At 45.9% G+C, this 19,032-nt stretch overlaps 1 protein-coding gene across 2 annotated transcripts in view; it reads left to right on the top strand.

The window, feature by feature from the left end:
* Nucleotides 1-19,032, top strand: part of EGFLAM (EGF like, fibronectin type III and laminin G domains) — a 110,485-nt gene that overhangs the window by 86,744 nt on the left and 4,709 nt on the right. The window contains exons 16-21 of one of the 2 annotated variants that reach the window (XM_088653126.1): nucleotides 3,981-4,092; nucleotides 4,856-4,972; nucleotides 7,243-7,423; nucleotides 12,142-12,165; nucleotides 15,827-15,905; nucleotides 17,098-17,241. In XM_088653126.1, coding sequence (XP_088509252.1) covers nucleotides 3,981-4,092; nucleotides 4,856-4,972; nucleotides 7,243-7,423; nucleotides 12,142-12,165; nucleotides 15,827-15,905; nucleotides 17,098-17,241 — 657 coding nt within the window. The remainder of the gene's footprint in view (nucleotides 1-3,980; nucleotides 4,093-4,855; nucleotides 4,973-7,242; nucleotides 7,424-12,141; nucleotides 12,166-15,826; nucleotides 15,906-17,097; nucleotides 17,242-19,032) is intronic. The other variant, XM_035100773.3, reaches the window with a different exon arrangement.

Below are 19,032 nucleotides of genomic sequence, written 5' to 3'. Positions count from 1 at the left end.
AAGGGCTTCCCCTGCATGCAAAGACAGGCTGAGCTGATGAGCCCAAGAGTGGACCCAGTGGTCAGGAAGGCGGTTTCTGGACAAACTGTAGAGGGACGTGAGGGGCATATGGGGCTCATCAACCTGGGAAGGTGGCCCATCTAGGAGAAGGGAGATTCTGATCCTAAACCTCCGCTGCCTTGCAGGAGGTTCAGGAAAAGAAAAGGCTACGCAGCAAACCCTACACAAATCCGGAGTGGAGTTTTTAAGGCGGTTGGATGTCTTGTACGCCTCCTTCCGTCAACTCCTGCAGCCAAGCTGGTGCCAAACGTATTGCTCTGCTTTCCTTTGGGCCACATCAGCGAGGCCAAGAGAGGGGCCCTGACGCCTGGGCAGCCCAGGACCTCCGTGCACCCTTCCCAGACTTGTGTCCTGGAGAGCTCACTTCATTGCTGCTAACGTGGCCGTTTAACTTCACCCCCCAGAGGCACTCTCCGTTGTCTCTCAAGACAGAGGGACGCCGACAACAGCAGCTGAGTTTAACCGCCATTTGTTAGGCTCTGACTACACGGCAAGCTGTAGTTAATCGGAAGCGGAAGCTTCTGAACTCCTCCTGACTACGCCAGCAGGGGGCAGCCCAGGGTGTAATGCTGCTGTAGGCAAAATGCCCTGCCACCCCCCCCAACACCGCCATCCCCGCAGATCCACGCCCCTTCCCTGCCCCTGACGTTGTGCCTGCATTGCTGCCACACTGGAACTGGAGTGCACTCTCACCCGAGGCTGCACTTCCACTGCCACCACGATGTAGCGATGAGTGTGCAGTGTTAGCAGTGAGGGAAAAGGCACGGCGGTGTCACTGTTGGCAGCATGGACTGGCAGCAGTGCAGTGGAGGGGAAGGAGCAGGGCAGGGGTCCAATCTGCCACCAGGGACCAATTGCTTTACCTTGCCTCATTGAAGGGGAACCTTGTGCACCTGAGTAATCGGGGCGTGGGGATTGGCTTGTTTCCTCCATGAGAAACCAGGTTATCATAAACCACGGATATTCGTGGCACCCGCAAAGCACCCAGTTGATTGTGAAGTGGCCTGCCCCTCTTCCTTTGTGCTAGCAAATATGAAATATGATTAAGAGTTCGTAACCTGAATTTTCAGCACACACACAAACATCCGCTAGTGCACTTGACAGAGGACCAATGGTCCATATGACTCTTCAACTCGTAGAACTTCCTACAGAACATTTCGTCTAGTCATTATGTAACCACTAGGTACCCACGTTTTCTTCTCTTCCCTCCTTGTTTCTTTTTGTTTTGTGTCGTAACTGCTAGTCTTTATTTCGAACTGTAAACTGCCTTGTCAGCAAGGCAGTATATAAATAAAGATGCAGATTGCCATAGTGTCATGGCCTGCACAAGTTTTCAACATATTTCACGACACCTGCACCTTTTAACTTGGGGATGTCAAGGACTGAACACGGGATCTTTTGCATACAAAACATGGTGTGTGGTCCTCACCCCCCCCCCCCCGTCTTAGCTATGGCCCTGGATAATTGAAACACTAATTGCTGAAAGCAGGACGCCTTCCATGTCAGAGATCTGTGCTGGGAAGAGGACATAATGTGCGTATTGCTCATTATTAAGTAGTCAGCCCCATCTGGCTTTTTAATTGCATATTGATCTGAGGTGATTATTACCCTATTATGTATCGATTTATCCTAGGTAATTAAAGCCTAATTGTTATTAAATGTAGACCGTGAATGGAAAGGCTGGATGACATTGGCAGATGATGTTTATCACTTTTTTTTTCAAGAAAAAGAGATGGCAGGAGGATTATTTAGTAAAATGTTTTTCTACCATTTCCGAGTAGATATTTACTTGAAGAAATGTTAAGAGCTCATCAGTGACAAGGTGTAAAATGTGACATGCACTTGAAATCCAAATTTGTGCACTGTTAAAATTGATATGACATTTCAGCTTCTTCCATAAGTCTTTACTGAAAGTAACATGTCTGGCGGGAATTTAATTTGCATCTATCCATTATAGATCAGCTGTTTTTCTGTTTTCTCAGATTAGTGACAGTTTGTAAGGATTACTGAAGTGCTTTTCAAATTTTTCCTTTGGAAAACTCTGCATGGAAACGCACTTACAAATTACGATTCTTTCTCGTGGTCTCTTTTCATAATTAGGCTTATGGTTACAATTGTGCATCCTCAGAGAACGCCTAATGTATGAAAAACATTGCTTGAAATTTAACCGTAACAGGTTGTGTAAAACATACAGCACGATTCATACACACCCGCAGATCTCCATGGAATGTTCTTGGGTCTTTCAACTCATTCTGCTTCCAGCCCACTTGTTGCCAGCCCTCAGCTGGTTCTTCCATGAGTTGCATAATTTTTTCCATCTACCCTGCTCTCTGGGCCGACCCACCCAAGGGGCAAGGGGAGGTGACTGCCTTGGGCGGCAGGATCCACAGGGGCATCAAATCCCGATATAGATAATTATTTCTCCTCTTGTTCCTGATGTAGATCTTCACGCACTCCTTCCTTGTTGGGGGGATTGCCATTTTGTGGTTAGATTTGGGTGCCAAAATGTATTGGATCATCCCTGCCTACTCCTTTCTATGGCTTTTATACATTCACAAAGGGATTTTTATTATTATTAACATTTCTATCCTTCTCTTCCCCACAAAGGATCCTAGAAGGGCCAGCAGGAAAACAATAAAAAAATTTTTAAAAGACCATTAGGAACATCTAAATGCACTTGAAAATATTAAGAGCATCTAAACGATTAAGCATAATTACATACTTTTGGTTTATTCTATACTGATTTGGTGAGTGAGTTGTACAGTAGCTTAGATCTCCTTAGAAGTCATGGCTTTGGGGTAAAATGCTAGCCATTACATCTGCTATGCACTGCAGACACAGTACAGTTGGCATGCTAAACATCTGAGCAGCTGAACTTTGGAGAACGACAGTGTCTGCAAAGCAAGCCACCTTCATAGCCCTCTAGATTGTAGAGATGCACGGAGCTGGGATGGGAACATATTTTAAAGTTTGGCTTGGCTAACTAGGAGCCCATGAGCCACATTTGGTGCATGAAGCATTTTCAGCCGGGTCCCAATTGCAACACCAAGTTGTAATTGTGGCGTGGTAAAGAGTTTACCTGCAATTTCACGGCAAATTTATTTTCAGAAGTGACAACATACTCCACATGTTAGCATTAACTTCTCTCTTGGTGGTGATGGAAGGGGCTCAATAACTGTGAAATGTGGCTCATGGGCGAACTGTTATAGAGCCTGAGCATCTGTGAAGCAGCAAAAAACATTTCTGGCACCTAAATCAGGTAAAGTCCTTGTAGTCCTACTTTTGCTAAGTATCGCCAAGAGAGAAAGTACAGGCAACTCTCAGCTTACATGGGGACACACTCTGGATATAGAATGTAAAGCCAAATATACTCAAAACATATTGGGTTCAATAGTGGGTGGGATTGCCAAAGACTTTTCCCCTGGATACCCTCCTCCTTTCCTGCTCTATGGGTGTCAGTCACCCATGGGGTCAAGGTAGGCTGGTGGTTCCAGCACCCTGGATAGCTCCACGGCTTGGAGGTGAACTGAAACCTTCTGGGTCTCTCCCTCCAGTCCACCTTTCCTAAGCTCCACCCTTTGGCCTGTGGAATGGGTTCTTAAAGGGCTGACCCACTGGCCTGAATATGAGTTCTTCATCTTTCTGTGGGCTTCTTCCTGGTGTCCTCCTTGTGCCATTGGGTAGGCATAATAGGTTAGGAAGCACTTGGTTCCTTTGCTGCCTCGGAGTCAGAAGACAGCATCTGTGAGGGTCGTCTCAGGCTCTGGACCACCAGCCTCAGATTGTGTGGGCTTGGCCAGTTCTTCCTCCTCCCAATTCCAAGCTTTCCATGGAAGAGTGTTACTGTTGGATTCAAATGTAGGAAGATACAAACATATTTGGGCCTCTGGCCTATGTGTTCCGTTTCCTTTTTTAAATAGGAGTGAAGAACCCATCAGTTTGAACCAGTGGCATGAGCTCAAAGTGTCTCGCACTGCAAAAAATGGCATATTGCAGGTTGATCAGCAGAGACCAGTTGAAGGAATGGCAGAGGTAACAAAATGTTTTATTTATATATTTATATGTACAGGGAATGGCTTGCTTTAAAATATTGGGTTTATTCGGGTTTGGGATGTTTGGTTTACTTATTTTCTTGTTCACTGTCCAAAAACAAAATAAGTGGTTGAACAGAAATTCAGCTATGTTGTAGCAAAACAAAGCCAGTGGCACGGTCTACCATGTAGATACAAAATACTTGGGAGGTATAAAAAAATGTTTGGGAACATAACCTAAAGCAATCAGCAGGCCCGTCCTAGCCATAGAGGCTAGTGGCACAGAGAACCACGGCGCCGGGCGCTGGAGGGTGCTGGAAGGGCGCCAAGTGAGCGCAGGGTTCCGGCGATCTGGCCAGGACTGCGCTCCACTAGCTGAGAGGCTTCGCCGTGTCTCTCCTTCTCCGAGGACTCCGCGCTGCGCCTCCTTCTCATTTCCCCAGCGCTGGGTTCTGCTCAGTCGAGCTTCACCACCAGCGTGCGCACAGCGCCCAAGCAACTCTTGCTGGTTCCATGGTGCGCGCACTGGTGGCGAAGCTTGACTGAGTGGAACCCAGCGCTGGGGAAACGAGAAGGAGGCGCAGCGCGGAGTCCTCGGAGGTGGCCTCCTGCTGCTGCCGCGGTCTGCTTGGCGCTCCCGGGCCCTTGGAGAGGCTCTGGAGGGGGGCTCTGGAGGGACCTTAGCACCAGGGCGCTGGATGGGCTTAAGACGGCCCTGGCAATCAGTCCCCCTGATTAATTCTGATGCATTTTTTTCCTGATAGGGAGCTTTCACACAGATTAAGTGCAACCCTGACATATTCGTTGGTGGAGTACCAAGTTATGACAGTGTAAAGAAGAACTCTGGTGTCCTGAAACCTTTCTCTGGAAGTATTCAAAAGGCATGTGTGTGTTTGTCTATATATTTATATAGTCTGCCCTTCCTGCAAAAAAAAAAAAATCAGATCTATCCTTCAGAGAAGGGGTAGTAGAGCATTCCTCAGTTGTCTCCCATCCACAGGTACTCAGCTAGTCCAAGATTGGATTAACTTCAGAGATGGACCGATAAGAGGTGCCTTCAGATCTTTCTGTGCTATCCGCACACTCTGTGTGCAAGTACATTCTGGCTGTTGCTCAAGTTGCCTCGGAACATTTATTTTTGGCGCTTGAAATTCTAGCACCCTGACAGAGCAATCCAAAGCCCTTTGAGGCTGAGCTGAGCTTGAATGGAGCAGGAATGTCTCTCCACTTACCTCTGCTGGTTGAACTACTGCTGGCAGTCAATGGCACTCGGTGGGTGGTGACTTTCTTCTTCCACCTGATGAACGTACAGGCAGGAGGGAAGCCCTCTAGCCGTACTCCCACTGACTGGGGCCAGCAGAAAGCCCTGAAACAGGGTGTTCGGAGGAAGGGGCTGAGCTGAGCAGCTACTGGATCCCCTGTGTCAGCACTGAACCCGATTCAGATATAAGCTAGCACGGGCATAAGGCCCAGTCATTCCGCCCCTGCCTTCCACCATGACTTCCATGAGCAGCCAAGGTCTAGGTGAGGCAGTAGCTAAGCCTCTCTGGAAAGTCCCATTGTGGAGTGGAGGATTGGACTGCACCTGAAAGTATCTTCTCGATACATTCTTTTAGGATTCAGAAAAACAAGTGAACTAATGATGGTGGTAGGTTTTATCAGGTTTTAGGTTTATTTTGCTTTTTCCAAAGTGCCTGGAGATAATCCGTATGAAGTGGCTGCAATATTCTGTTTGATGGCAAGTGCCTCTCGAAATGGGGAGTTAAGCACTTGCTTTATGTGAAATTCTGAGCTGCCCGTAGGAGCTAAGCTACTTGGAGCACTCCCTTGGGCTTGTAAATTGCCAAATGTTTGATCATCTGGAAGCTTTAGAAAACAGTGAGAGGTTCTATGGTGGTTGTTTTTCCTTTCAGGCCATCAGATATTGTGATCTCTATACAGCTGAGTGGCGTAACTGCTTTAGAAGGACAAGTATCCCGCATAAAAATGGGATACACAGAGCAGCCTTTTTTGCATACACCCAATAATAGGTCCATAGGGACCCAGGTGGCGCTGTGGGTTAAACCACAGAGCCTAGGGCTTGCTGATCAGAAGGACAGCGGTTCGAATCCCTGCCATAGGGTGAGCTCCCGTTGCTCGGTCCCAGCTCCTGCTAACCTAGCAGTTCGAAAGCACGTCAAAGTGCAGCTAGATAAATAGGTACCGCTACAGCGGAAAGGTAAACAGCGTTTCCGTGTGCTGCTCTGGTTCGCCAGAAGCGGCTTTGTCATGCTGGCCACATGACCTGGAAGCTGTACGCCGGCTCCCTCAGCCAATAACGCGAGATGAGCCCGTAACCCCAGAGTCGGTCACGACTGGACCTAATGGTCAGGGGTCCCTTTACCTTTACCTTTAATAATAGGTCCGTGCCTATTCTTCCTTTCTTTCTTTCACAGATTTTAATCCCCCCTCAACACTCACATTTACAGTTCACAGAGTTTTCCCTAAAGTGCACATTTTGTACAGTCTTTTCCTCAAATACTCGTTTTTGTATGCATTTTCCCTAAAACAACGTTTTGTGTGAATGTTTTAAACTAGAATTTGCATTGCTGAATATGGAGAAGTGCGTAATCTGATTGAAAGCTGTGTTCCAGTCCAGGTGTATAAATCAGGGAGTGGAGAATTGGGTCAGTTCGCTTTAAAACAGACTGAACAAAGTTCTCCTTCCTCCTTAATATAAAGCTAACTCAGGAGGAATTCTCCTATTTTAAGATGAAATTGGTTTCTGCCAAGAAACTTCTTTTATATCTCAGATTTGGCTCAGAGCAGAGCCATAAAATGTGCTCTAAAGTTCAGGCACAGTGTTAATAAATCTGACTCAATTTTTTTTTTAAAAAAGTTAGAGGTTAGATAGTTTGGGGCTACATGGCTCAAAGGAACTCATCCTACTTCCCTTTGAGGATAAACAACGGAATCCTCTGGAAGGCTGTTCTCAGGAAACATACTGTTGAAAATAAACAGATGTTAGAGCGATCTCTTCAAATAAAATTTACCTCATCCAATTTTGGTCTTCTTTTTTTTTAACAGAAAACAGTTATAGGTTATGATACTGAGTAATTAAAATAAAGTATTGAAAAACTCTTAAACGTTTCACCTTGTCTCTTACACAAAGATTGTTCTGAATGACCGGACAATAGATGTGAGGCAGGATTTGGCATCTGGAGTCAACCTGGAGAATACTGTCCATTCCTGTGTGAATTCCCCCTGTGCCAATGGGGGCACCTGCGTGCCTAAAAAAGATGGCTATGAATGCGATTGCCCTTTGGGATTTGATGGGCAGCACTGCCAAAAAGGTAAAGCTTTTATTTTGTGTTGGAACTGCAAAATCTCCTTGATTGTAGAGAGTAGTCCTGCTCAGATGATGAACTTGCGGCAGCAAAGCCGACAGGGAAATGTCAGTACAAGGTGATTGTTTCCTGGTTATTTGTGATTATTTCTTGGTTGTTATTGCTGTAATTATTTTTTTGGTTACCGTGTTTCCCCTATTTTAAGACGTAGTCATTATATAAGCCATAGCAGGATTTTAAGCGTTTAGGAAATAAAAGCCATACCCTGAAAATAAGCCATACCTCCGAGGAGCGAGACCGCTGAGTGCCCCAGCCAGCCAGCGGGACCCAGCACGCTGGCCGCGGCAAGAGTATAGAAAAGCAGTGCCCCGAGCCTCTGGGAGCCGGCAAGAGCAGGAGGCGGCTTGCCAGGTCGGCATCCAGCAGTGCGCGCGGAGCACCCCGAGCCTCTGCGAGCAAGCAGGACGAGGAGGAGGCTTGCCGGGTCGTCGCCCAGCAGCGCGCGCAGAGCGCCCCGAGCCTCTGGGATTGTTGTTGCTGCTGCTGGCTGCCGGAGGCTCGGGGCGCTCCGCGCGCGCTGCTGGGCAACGACCCGGCAAGCCTCCTCCTTGTCCTGCTGGCTCTCAGAGGCTCGGGGTGCTCTGCGCGCCCGAGCCAGCAGCTTGGCCTCTCTTTTTTTGCCTGCCCGAGAGAGGAGCGCTCCGCAGCGCCGAGGGCTCGGAGCGCCCTGCAGCGCTGGGCGGAGCGCAGCGGCCTGGCCTCTGTGGTTTGGGTTTTTTTGCCTGCCGCCCTGCCACGGGAACCGGCAGCTGCAGAGAGGAGCGCTCCGCAGCGCCGGACGAAGCACTGAGCTAGCGGCCTGCTGCCTTGGTGCCTGGACCCAGCTGCTGCTGCAGCGCCACACAGAGCGCCCAGCAGCACCCCAGCCAGCTGCCTGGCCCCTCCGAGGAGGCCTTAAGGTACAAGACATCCCCAGAAAATAAGACACCGTGTGGTTTTTTGAGTAAAAAAAAGAATAAGACGGTGTCTTAAAAAGGGGAAACACGGTGTTTGCTCTCATAAATGTGCTCTTCTGTAGCAGAGCAAAGAGAGGAGGCAGAGTTGGCACTAATAACAATGGAAAGACACAGTTTGCTTCTGTCTTTATTATCTTACATCCCACCTTTCCTAAGCAGTTCAGGTGGTGTATATGGTTCTTCCCCCTCACAACAACCCTGTGAGGTAGGTTAAGGTAAGAGGCAGCGCCTGACCCAAGCTCACTCATTGAGTTTCATGACTGAGTCAAAAGTTGAACCTTGTCTCCCAGGTCCTTTGGCTGGTGCTCTAACTTCACATAATTAATTCTTGAACTCTTTAAACTGGTTTCCATCCCCACATTCTGTAGTAATGCGTTTTAAAATTCTGTTATCCTGATTGTGATCAAGTATCTTCTTTTCTCACAGTTAGCTGAATAGGGTTGACCACAATTTCTAAAATTAAGAGGGAGGAAGAAACATTTCCACTACACCATTATTTTATAAAGCTCTATGATTTGCCATGCCCCTTTCTGGTGGTGTGCCAGGACTGGCCTGAGAAGCTTTCTTTCTTCTTTCATACATAATAATAATCCCGACCCCACTCTGGGCGGCTTCCAACAAAAGATAAAAAAAGCATTAAAACATCAGTCATTAAAAACTTCCCTAAACAGGGCTGCCTTCAGATGTCTTCTAAATGTCATATAGTTGTTTCTTTCTTTGACATCTGATGGGAGCGTGCCACTACCGAGAAGGCCCTCTGCCTGGTTCCCTGTAACTTCGCTTCTCGCAGTGAGGGAACCACCAGAAAGCCCTCAGCGCTGGACCTCAGTGTCCAGGCTGAATGATGGGGGTGGTGATACTCCTTCAGGTATACTGGGCCAAGGCCATTTAGGGCTTTAAAGGTCAGCACCAACACTTTGAATTGTGTTCGGAAATGTACTGAGAGCCAATGTAGGTCTTTCAAGACTGGTGTTATGTGGCCCCGGCGGCCACTCCCAGTCATCAGTCTAGCGGCCGCATTCTGGATTAGTTGTAGTTTCCGGGTCACCTTCAAAGGTAGCCCCACGCAGAGTGCATTGCAGTAGTCCAAGCGGGAGATAACCAGAGCATGCACTACTCTTGCGAGAGAGTCTGCAGGCAGGTAGGTCTCAGCCTTTTAAAAGGTTTCTATCCTCTGTCCTCTCAGATCATGTTGGACTCCAACTCCCATCAGCCCCAGCCAGGATAGCCAACAGTCAGGCATGATGCGATGGGAGTTGGAGTCCAACATTTCCAGTATACCACGCTAAGTCCCTGACTTGCTCTCTTCTGCAATGATAGTGGTAGTGGTGGGTTGTGTTGAGGTTTGAGTACAGTCATACTTTGGGTTACAGATGCTTGAGGTTGCGTCTTTTCAGCTTGCGTCCTGCGCCAAACCCGGAAGTACCCGAACGGGTTACTTCTGGGTTTCGGTCTGCGCGCATGAGCAGAAGCACTAAATCGCACTTTGCGCATGTGCAGAAACACCGAACCGTGACCCGCGTGTGCGCAGATGCGGGTTGCGAACGCTGCGGGTTGTGAGCGCGCCTCCCGCACGGCTCACGTTCGTAACCCGAGCGTCCACTGTGCAAGTGAAGCGATCGTACAATGACTTGATCACATGCTTAACTTAATAACAAATAAACTGATTCAGCACCCCAGTTTGCATTGTGTGAACTGGCCTTTCGGGGAGGAAATTGCTGTTAACAATGATGAAATACAAATCCTGAACACAAGATTCCAGTGTCAAGGGATTTGTTTGCTTGTTTGCTGCTGCTGTTGGGTTTTTTTTCCTGTTTGCTGTCTCCACAGAACTTGAATTTTGCCATTGGGATTACACACACACACACACACACACACACACACACACATTTGTTTCTTTTCTGGGACTTGCAAAACTTTGGTTTTGATGGGCACAACTTAACAACAACAAAAAGATGCATGTGATTCCTGCACTGCAGGGGGTTGGACTAGATGACCCCTGGGGTCCCTTCCAACTCTACAATTCTACATACAAGATAGCCCTTTGACACTTGATCATTACAAATCCCCATGATTAAATGGTTACAGCTCCCTATATACACCAGTGAAGTGCCTGCACACTTTCATAGCAGTTTGGAGTCTAAAAAGCTTCCATTGCTAGAATTTAAAATCTCTGTTGCATCACACAAGAGACGGAAGCTCCATCTTGTCCTATTCAGTGGGACTTAGCTCATGCCCTTAAGCAAGGGGATTTATAGGCCTTGTAACTTTATTCTCATTTGTGTTTACCACCAGTGCTGCAATGCAGCCTCTAATCCTCGACTACACTTTGGCTCCCTTGTAATTTGACAGCAAGAACAAATCCCTCAGTCAGGCATCAGAGACCACCAAAGAATTCTTTACAAAAGTAAACGGTCTCCCTTTTGTTGTTGTTCCTCTGTACTCAGAGGAGCTAAGAACTGATATACTTCAATCCAGTGGGTTTCTTAAACTGGCTGAAATTCTCAGTGACTTAAATCGCATGCAGATTTATTCCACTAGGTGGTAGCATCCTTCTTCCATAGCTGCCTGGCTCCGCTGAACAGGAGCAAAATATATGTTGCTCTTCAAGTGGTGTCTGAGTCTAGGGGCACCTGCGAGCGTGAGTTTACTGTGGACTCTGTTTCCATGCGTGCAGGTTTTTCACAACGTTTATATGACATTGTTCTTATCCAAGTTGGCTGAACTATGGCACTTTGGCCATGGGCCTCACAGTCCAGTGACAACCCCAATGACTACCCAGAGAGCACCAGGTGACGAGGTCAGTGGCTAACAGGTCTCATCCTGACACCTAGGCTGGTTTCTGCCTTCCGCTGATGCTGCCCAGCACAGCATCTTTTACAGTAACTGCAACAAAACGGTGCTTATTCCTCAGTAATGGATTTAGCATCAGGGCAGAAGAAATAATAATAATAATAATAATAATAATAATAATAATAATAATAATAATAATATACTTTTTTATTTATACCCCGCCCTCCCCAGTCAAAACCGGGCTCAGGGTGGCTAACACCAATAAAATTACAATAGGACATAAAAGAAAAGAAAACAATTAATTAAAATACAGATTAAAATACAATATTAAAATTTAAAATGCAGCCTCATTGTAAGTAGCCCATAAATCAAAACCATGAGGGAGGAAAACACAGGGGTCAGACTGAATCCAACCCAAAGGCCAGGCGGAACAGCTCTGTCTTGCAGGCCCCGCGGTAAGATGACAAATCCCGCAGGGCCCTGGTCTGCTGTGAAAGAGCGTTCCACCAGGTCGGGGCCAGTACTGAAAAGGCCCTGGCCCTAGTCGAGAGCAATCGAACCACCTTATGGCTCGGAATCTCCAGAACGTTGTTATTTGTGGACCTTAAGGCCCTCCGCAGGGCATACCAGGAGAGGCGGTCCTGTAGGTACGAGTGAAGCCAAGCTCCACTATTTTCTTGCAGTCACAAGAAGCACTTAATTGAATGCTGCTTTTTAAAATTTGAGCCAGACCCATCCCTTTTCGTCAACTTACTCAATAGCTAATGCCATGTTCAATAATTACGAAAGCAAAAAACGCTGAGATTTTGCATAGTTAAAGCTGGGTGCTCCTTTTCAAAGATGGGGTGAGGGGTTATTTTGCTGCCGAAAAGTAAAATCTGAATGTTCCTTCCGTTTTATGCTGCTGCACTGCAGAATGTGGAAATTACTGCTTGAACAGTAAGTAACAACTCTCAGACATGTTCTGTAACTGTGAGTGTATGATCTGTGTACGTTCCTACCTCCATCAAGCTAATGGTGTGATTTAGGCTGCTTTTTGCAAATGTCTGTAGATAACGGCATAATCTGTAGTCATTTCCTGGATTGCACTGCAATGCTACAGCACTATTATGATGAAGCTCATAAAGTAGTCTCCTTCCTTGCAGACTGTGACTAGTGAGAATTGCCTCCAGGTCAATATGAGTATATGTGACACCAAGTGGTTTTATAAACATTGATGGAAGTGGTGATTTTGTGGGGTTACTTGCATGGCTGATTTAAAACAAGAACTACAACAACAAGATTGTGAGAGAGAAGAAGAGAGAGACAGCTAGTTGGACAACCAAGCAGAAATCCATTGGATTGCATTGCAAACATGGGAAAACTTTTAATTTGCAAAGGGTGGAAGAAAGCTTGAAACTATGCGTCTCCTATTTCCCAAATTTAATTCCTGCCATTTTCTTCCCAAAGAATTCAAATCATGTGGGGGCAGGAGGCAGAAGGAAGAGTCCCTAATTTGTGTTTCAGAGCCTAGTTGCAGCATTTAAAGCGGATAGAATTTGTCTTTGGCAGAATGGGGAGCTCACTAATTTCTAAAAACGTCCTGCCATAATTAATTTTAAAGTCCCCTTTGTTTTAGAGGGACAGCTTTAAAAGAATGTATCAATTTCTCCATTGAAATCAATGGAATGTGCCTGTTGATTCAAGACCAATCCTCACTGCATTCAATGCAACTCTGTAGTCCAGCAAGTATGTTTATGAGAATGCATTATGTTTGGCTGGACTGTGCTCAGAGAGAACGAAAGTTTCCTATTCCTCTCTGCTGAATCGCTCTCTTGTATCCCTACCGTGATAAGTTGATTGAGAAATAGTATCTGAGCTGTGTTTTGCCCCTTGGTCCTGAACCAAGCTTCAGATAATTTCCTGCCTTCATTGCCTTGTCCATATCATCTGTGACAGGGATGGGCAAGCTGTACCTCCCTACAACTCCCTTCATCCTTGACCATTGGTCATATTACCTGAAGCTGATGGGGGTTGGAGATGAATGCCACTAGTTCTACAACAGAGGCATCTTTGTGCTGCATTGGGCTGAAATGGATTGTGGGGTTTATATCTAGGGAGCGTAGCATCCTCCATCCTTAGCTCACATTCTTGCTAGTAAACACCATTAAATTCAATGGTGTGTGGTTCCAAGAATATGGATGATGTTCATAATTGCATAACTGCAGCAGGATTGAATCCAGCAGGTGAAAAGTAGACAAACCTAAGGGTTTTGTCTCCATGTTATGCTCACTGACCCAGCTCATATGTAGTGCTAAGGCAAAGCATGGAAATTGGAGCATGTGGATGCTCACAGTAAAAATGTGGGCCTGAGTCACTCCTCCTTCAGTCAACCTGCTGCCATTCTACTACCTATAGCTACCGGTAAGGCATGCTTTGGATTAGCATTACATCTGAACCCAGGCTTGTGTTTTGGAGAGAAACAAACCATGAACCCAGGTTTGTACATAATGCTAATCCAAACCACGTCTTAGCTGCAGGTATCACAGCAGCTGACTGACTGTGGGAGGTGTCAGGCAGCTGCAATTTTTACTGTGAGTGCCTTTGCATTTACAATTTCATTTAGCCATGATTTGGTCTGGGTTACATGCAATCCGGATTGCTGTGTAGAAGCCTCTCGAGTCCAGTCCTCACACAGTCCGAAATAGGTTATAGGGTTTGTCTCTGAGGCACGCCTAATTTTCACTGGATTGCATCCAAGGTGTTCATTTCCAGGAACTAGCAGGGTGATGCTGGGAAATCCTGGTGAGGAATCAAATCAATGTATAAGAGAAACCACTTGGGTGCTTCCCCATGCCTGCCCATGCCAGACCATAGCCTAACAGAGTTTGGCATGCTTAAAGCCAATCATTTCAGTGGGTTTATATGTGCCAAGTGTATTGCTGGGTGGTTCGAGGGGAAGGGGAGCATAGGATGTCTTTAGCACATCTAGTGCAAGGCACACCTGGGAAGGTCGGAAAGTGCTTGGCCCAGAGCGTTGCTCTAGATGTAGAAAATGGCTGGCTCCATACAGCCCAGGCCTTCCTTTGAAGCCTGCAAAGAGTGACGCATAGCATTGCTTGTGTCGTGGGTTGCATTGCATTGTGAGCGGCAGGGTGCAAGACTCGGGTTCCTGCTTCAGCCACACTGGACATTTTCCCTAATTTCATTGCAGATGAAACAACCATTTGCCTACCAGGTATTTTTCATATTTTGTTACCGTGCCTTTTCTCCCCTGCTTTTCTTCCATAGCTATTCAGGGAACGGCAGTATACTCTGTCAAGAGAAAACCAGGAACAGCTGCGGGAACAGGCAAAAGCCAAAATCCGTGACCACTGAGGGCCAAAACCATACATGATGCAGGATTTCAATTCTGGGTCTCCTGTATATTTTTGGGATTTTTAAAAAAATAAAAAATACAAGTGTATGGGTGGGTTCTAAATTGGGCCTCATATGCACTATAGATTTGAAGCGGTATCAGCCCGCTGTAAACATTCATGGTCTCCCTCAAAGAATCCTGGGAACTGTAGATTGTAAGGGGTGCTGAGAGCAGTTAGGAGACTTCCTGTTCCTCTTACAGAACTACAAGTCTCAGAATGGGTTAACAGCCAATCCCTTTTATCAGGGAACTGTCAGAATTCTAGCTCCATAAGGGAAATCCGGGCCTCCTAACAGTGGTGCCAAGGATTGAACCTGTGTCCAGGATGTGTGCTTTGCTGCTGAGCTGCACAAGCACCACTTCCAGGTCTGTCTTCTGCTCCCACTACCCAGGGGGGACTATCAGCAGCTCTGTGGGCATCAGGGAAGGGGTTGGAGAGGTTTAGATTGGGGAAATAGCATGGGGATAGGGGAGGCTTCATATCCACGCACCCTGCTGTTGCCCAAGCAGATTTGGATCACCTTGCATTAACAGCCCTCCCACAAAAATGAGGGGAAGCTGTCCTTGAAATATTGAACGGGTCTCATTTTTGGTTCTCCTCCTCTTTACTCGTAACTGAGCCTTGCTCAAAGGGCACTATAAGAAATGTATAGGAAATGTTCGCCATGAATTGTGTTAGCTGTCTCGTTGAGAAGCCGGAGGTAAAAAACCAGCAGCTCATTCTCAGTGTATTGCTAATGACAGTTACAGGTAGGTAGCCGTGTTGGTCTGACGTAGTCGAAACAAAAAATAAAAATAAATCCTTCCAGTAGCACCTTAGAGACCAACTAAGTTTGTCATAGGTATGAGCTTTTGTGTGCATGCACACTTCTTCAGATACACTGAAACAGGGTCTGGTGACTTCTGTTTCAGTGTATCTGAAGAAGTGTGCATGCACACGAAAGCTCATACCTATGACAAACTTAGTTGGTCTCAAAGGTGCTACTGGAAGGATTTGTTTTTTATTTTTTGTTTTGCTAATGACAGTCAGCCTTGATAGACTGAGGTGGACAAACCCCAATGAGCCACGATAAATACCGGTCTCACTTCAGAGGAAGATTGCGTTGGCACTGCATGTTGTTGGATTTCTTTAATGCTGTTGAAGGGAACGTTTTTACATGCAAATCCCGCCATCTTAACATTGCGTTTTCCTTCATTTCCCAGCTGTTATGGAAGCCATCGAAATACCGCAGTTCATCGGCCGCAGCTACCTCACCTACGATAGCCCAGATATTCTGAAAAGGTAAATAAAGTTAAAGGTGGGGTAGCGCTTGTTTTATAGAGATACGATCTGAGGAACCCTTTGTGTGGGTACCTGGTTGTAGAAAGAAAGCACTGCCGCTTTGTGTCATGTAGACAAATGGCAGATGCTAAAATGGGGACCTTTGGCAAAAGGGCAGATTATAAATGGTCATAATGAACAAAAATGAAATAATACGCAAATAAAATAAGGCTGCTTACAAGGATGTGGCGGATACAGAACATGCCTTATGGGATCAGAGTAAGGTCCATCTAGTACAGCTTTCCTCAACCTGGTTGCCCTCCAGACGTTGTTGGACTACAACTCCCATCAGCCTCTGGCAGCATGACCAATGACTGTGTAATTTTACCCCACCAACCTGATTTGGGAAGATAGCATAAGTAAGAACACTGCTGCTACCTACAGCTACATGCTTGTACAGTGGTACCTTGGTTTAAGTACACAATTGGTTCCGGAAGTCTGTACTTAACCTGAAGCGTACTTAACCTGAAGCAAACTTTCCCATTGAAAGTAATGGAAAGTGGATTAATCCGTTCCAGACGGGTCCACTGAGTACTTAAACTGAAAGTACTTAAACCGAGGTATGACTGTATATTTAGCAGGGGTGCTGGTTATTTCTGCTGTATTTCTGTACTTTGGTCAGCTACCAGTTAATATGGTCCCTTTATGTTAGTTGTTTTCCTTTATATTGGTGTTTAAGAGGATCTTATCTGAGAGGGGCTTACCCAACTGTTCTGTGCCACTCAAATCGTGAATTTCTATTGCATTTTCGTGATGTTTTTAAAACATTGCAAACCACTTGGAGACATCTTCGAAGTTTGAAGCAGAATATAAATTACCCAAATAAACCTCATGAATAAATAGATGGTGGCAAGGGCTGTACCCAGTCAGATGGGCGAGGTACAAATAATAAATTTAGTACTATTCGAAATCCAGATATTTGGCACTTTTCAAATCAAGTGTCCTGGGAGCTAAACTGATAAATGTGGATTCATAGGGAGAGTCGATTCAGCTAGAATTGTATCAAAAATATACATTTATGAGTTAGAGTTGGTATGTTCAACTATGCGTGGGGGTGGGGGGAGAGGTTATTGATCACAGAGCTTCAGAGGTGCATTATTTTCACTGCACCATCCAGATGTTGTTTTGTACAATGTGGCTCTCCCCTAAACAGAGTAGCGGGATCAAGAACAAATGTCTTCATGAGGTTTAAGACTACCCTGTCGGATGGCCTCTTGCTTTGGAGGGGAGACAGCCCCATGAGACCAAACAGTGACTTCATCTCTCTAGGTCTTCAAGATGGTGCCTTGGTCTTCAGGTAAGCTGCCTGCATCCTCTTCCCCACTCCTACCCTTTGCTTCAGCAGGGGACTTCTGACTAGGAACAGGATATAAATTCGGTCCAGTTTGCAAACCTCTCTGAATTTTGCAGATGCAGTGCTCCAACCGTGTTCACTAAAAAGCATGCATTGCAGGGGAACGTGTATAAAACTGAATGCGTGAGCGAAATTTACGTACAAAAATGGATCATATTGGAAGAAATTGCTCGTGAAAATATGTACAGTTGGCAAAACTGCCTATGAAAATGTGCTTCTTGAGACTAAAATGTTGCAGAAATGTGGGGAACTGAATTTGAGATTAGAACGATGAGAAACAGAGAGAAAACCAAAATAGACAGGTCCTCCCATCTCTGCTTCTGACTCAAGCACACTTGCAGTTCTGCTACTGGTACTTATTTGCTACTCTGTTTACTTCATTAGAGAGGAGAAGCTCCATGTGCATAAATTCCTTTGCATATATTGAAGCAAATGTGAGCAAGTGTCTTGTGAGGACACTTTGCTTAAAGAAGGCTTAACTTCACCAGATCAGAGATCACCCAGCATTTGAATAAACCTGGGCATTTAAGATTTGGTTGCTCACTTACTGCAGTGAGAGAAGGGAAGGACATGATTGACATGCAAGGTTAGGAAAGTGAGCAAACCCCGTTTCTCCCTGGGTACAATCTTAGGGGAAGATAATATGGGAACGGGAGCACAAGAACAAGAATGATTACTTTTAATAGGACAAGAATATACAATTTTGTTTAGTCCCATGGGAAAGCGGAGGCGAGATCTACCTTGCTCTTTGGGTTTTCTCTTTAATCCACTCACTGTCTCCATAATGTAGTGGAGCATTTTCCGACTTGTTATCCTCAAAAGCAAATGTTCCGTCTGCCAAAAATGAAATGTAAACCCAGGGAATGATAGACAAGAAAACTAGCTGTTTTGTCATCTTGGGATTACTCCCCTGTTCTTCAGTGCCTTGGGAAGTTTTTAAATGTACTTCTTCCTCCTCCCCCCACCCCCCTCCCCGGTCAAATTACGAGTTTGTCAAAGAGCCTGCTGTTTCTTTTTATTACTTTCCTTTCTTCAGATTAAGTAACCACAGAGCCTTTTGAGAAAGCAGTTGTCACTCCTGGCATGATTGTACATGGATACAATGCAGTAAAGTGCTATTTTCAAAGTGCAGCAGAACACACAATAGGCAACATATAAAGACATACTATGTATGAGCAGTTGGTATTCTGAACGAGGGTAATTATATTCAAATAGTGTTGGCTACCCAACGAAAGCTTCTTCATAACAAACCAAGGACACCCTTTTGAAATCTGCCTGATGTTTGCTTCCATTTTGGCAATCACAGTTTGCCCTTCTCACTTTTATCGAGAACTCTTTTGCCCAAAACATTCACACGGTATCCCTTTCTTCAATCCCCGCAGTTAGCTTCCAGCACAAACCCTGTGCCCTTACCTTTATTACCCCTTGGCGTCCTTGTCTGCCCCCTCTCCCCACCCCCCATTATATATGGACGGGCTGCAGCTCAGTTCTAGAGCAGGTATTTTATGCAGAAAGTCCTGGGTTAATCCCCAACATCTCCAGTTAGAGCAAGGAAAGTCACTTTACAACTCTCAGAATGGGTTAACAGTCAATCCCTTTTACAACTCCCCAACGGCCCTAGCCAGGAGTCGAGGGTGATGGGAGCTGTAGTACAACATCTGGAAAGCGCCATGTTGGCTACCCCAAACTTTTTGTCCAGTTACAGTTGACTAATAAAAATGACTCAGGTGAATC

This window comes from Zootoca vivipara, chromosome 10, assembly GCF_965207765.1.
Source record: "Zootoca vivipara chromosome 10, rZooViv2.hap1.1, whole genome shotgun sequence".
Classification (NCBI taxonomy): domain Eukaryota; kingdom Metazoa; phylum Chordata; class Lepidosauria; order Squamata; family Lacertidae; genus Zootoca; species Zootoca vivipara.
The sequence above is the reverse complement of the archived record's forward strand: the minus strand, read 5'-3'. Positions and strand labels throughout refer to the sequence as shown.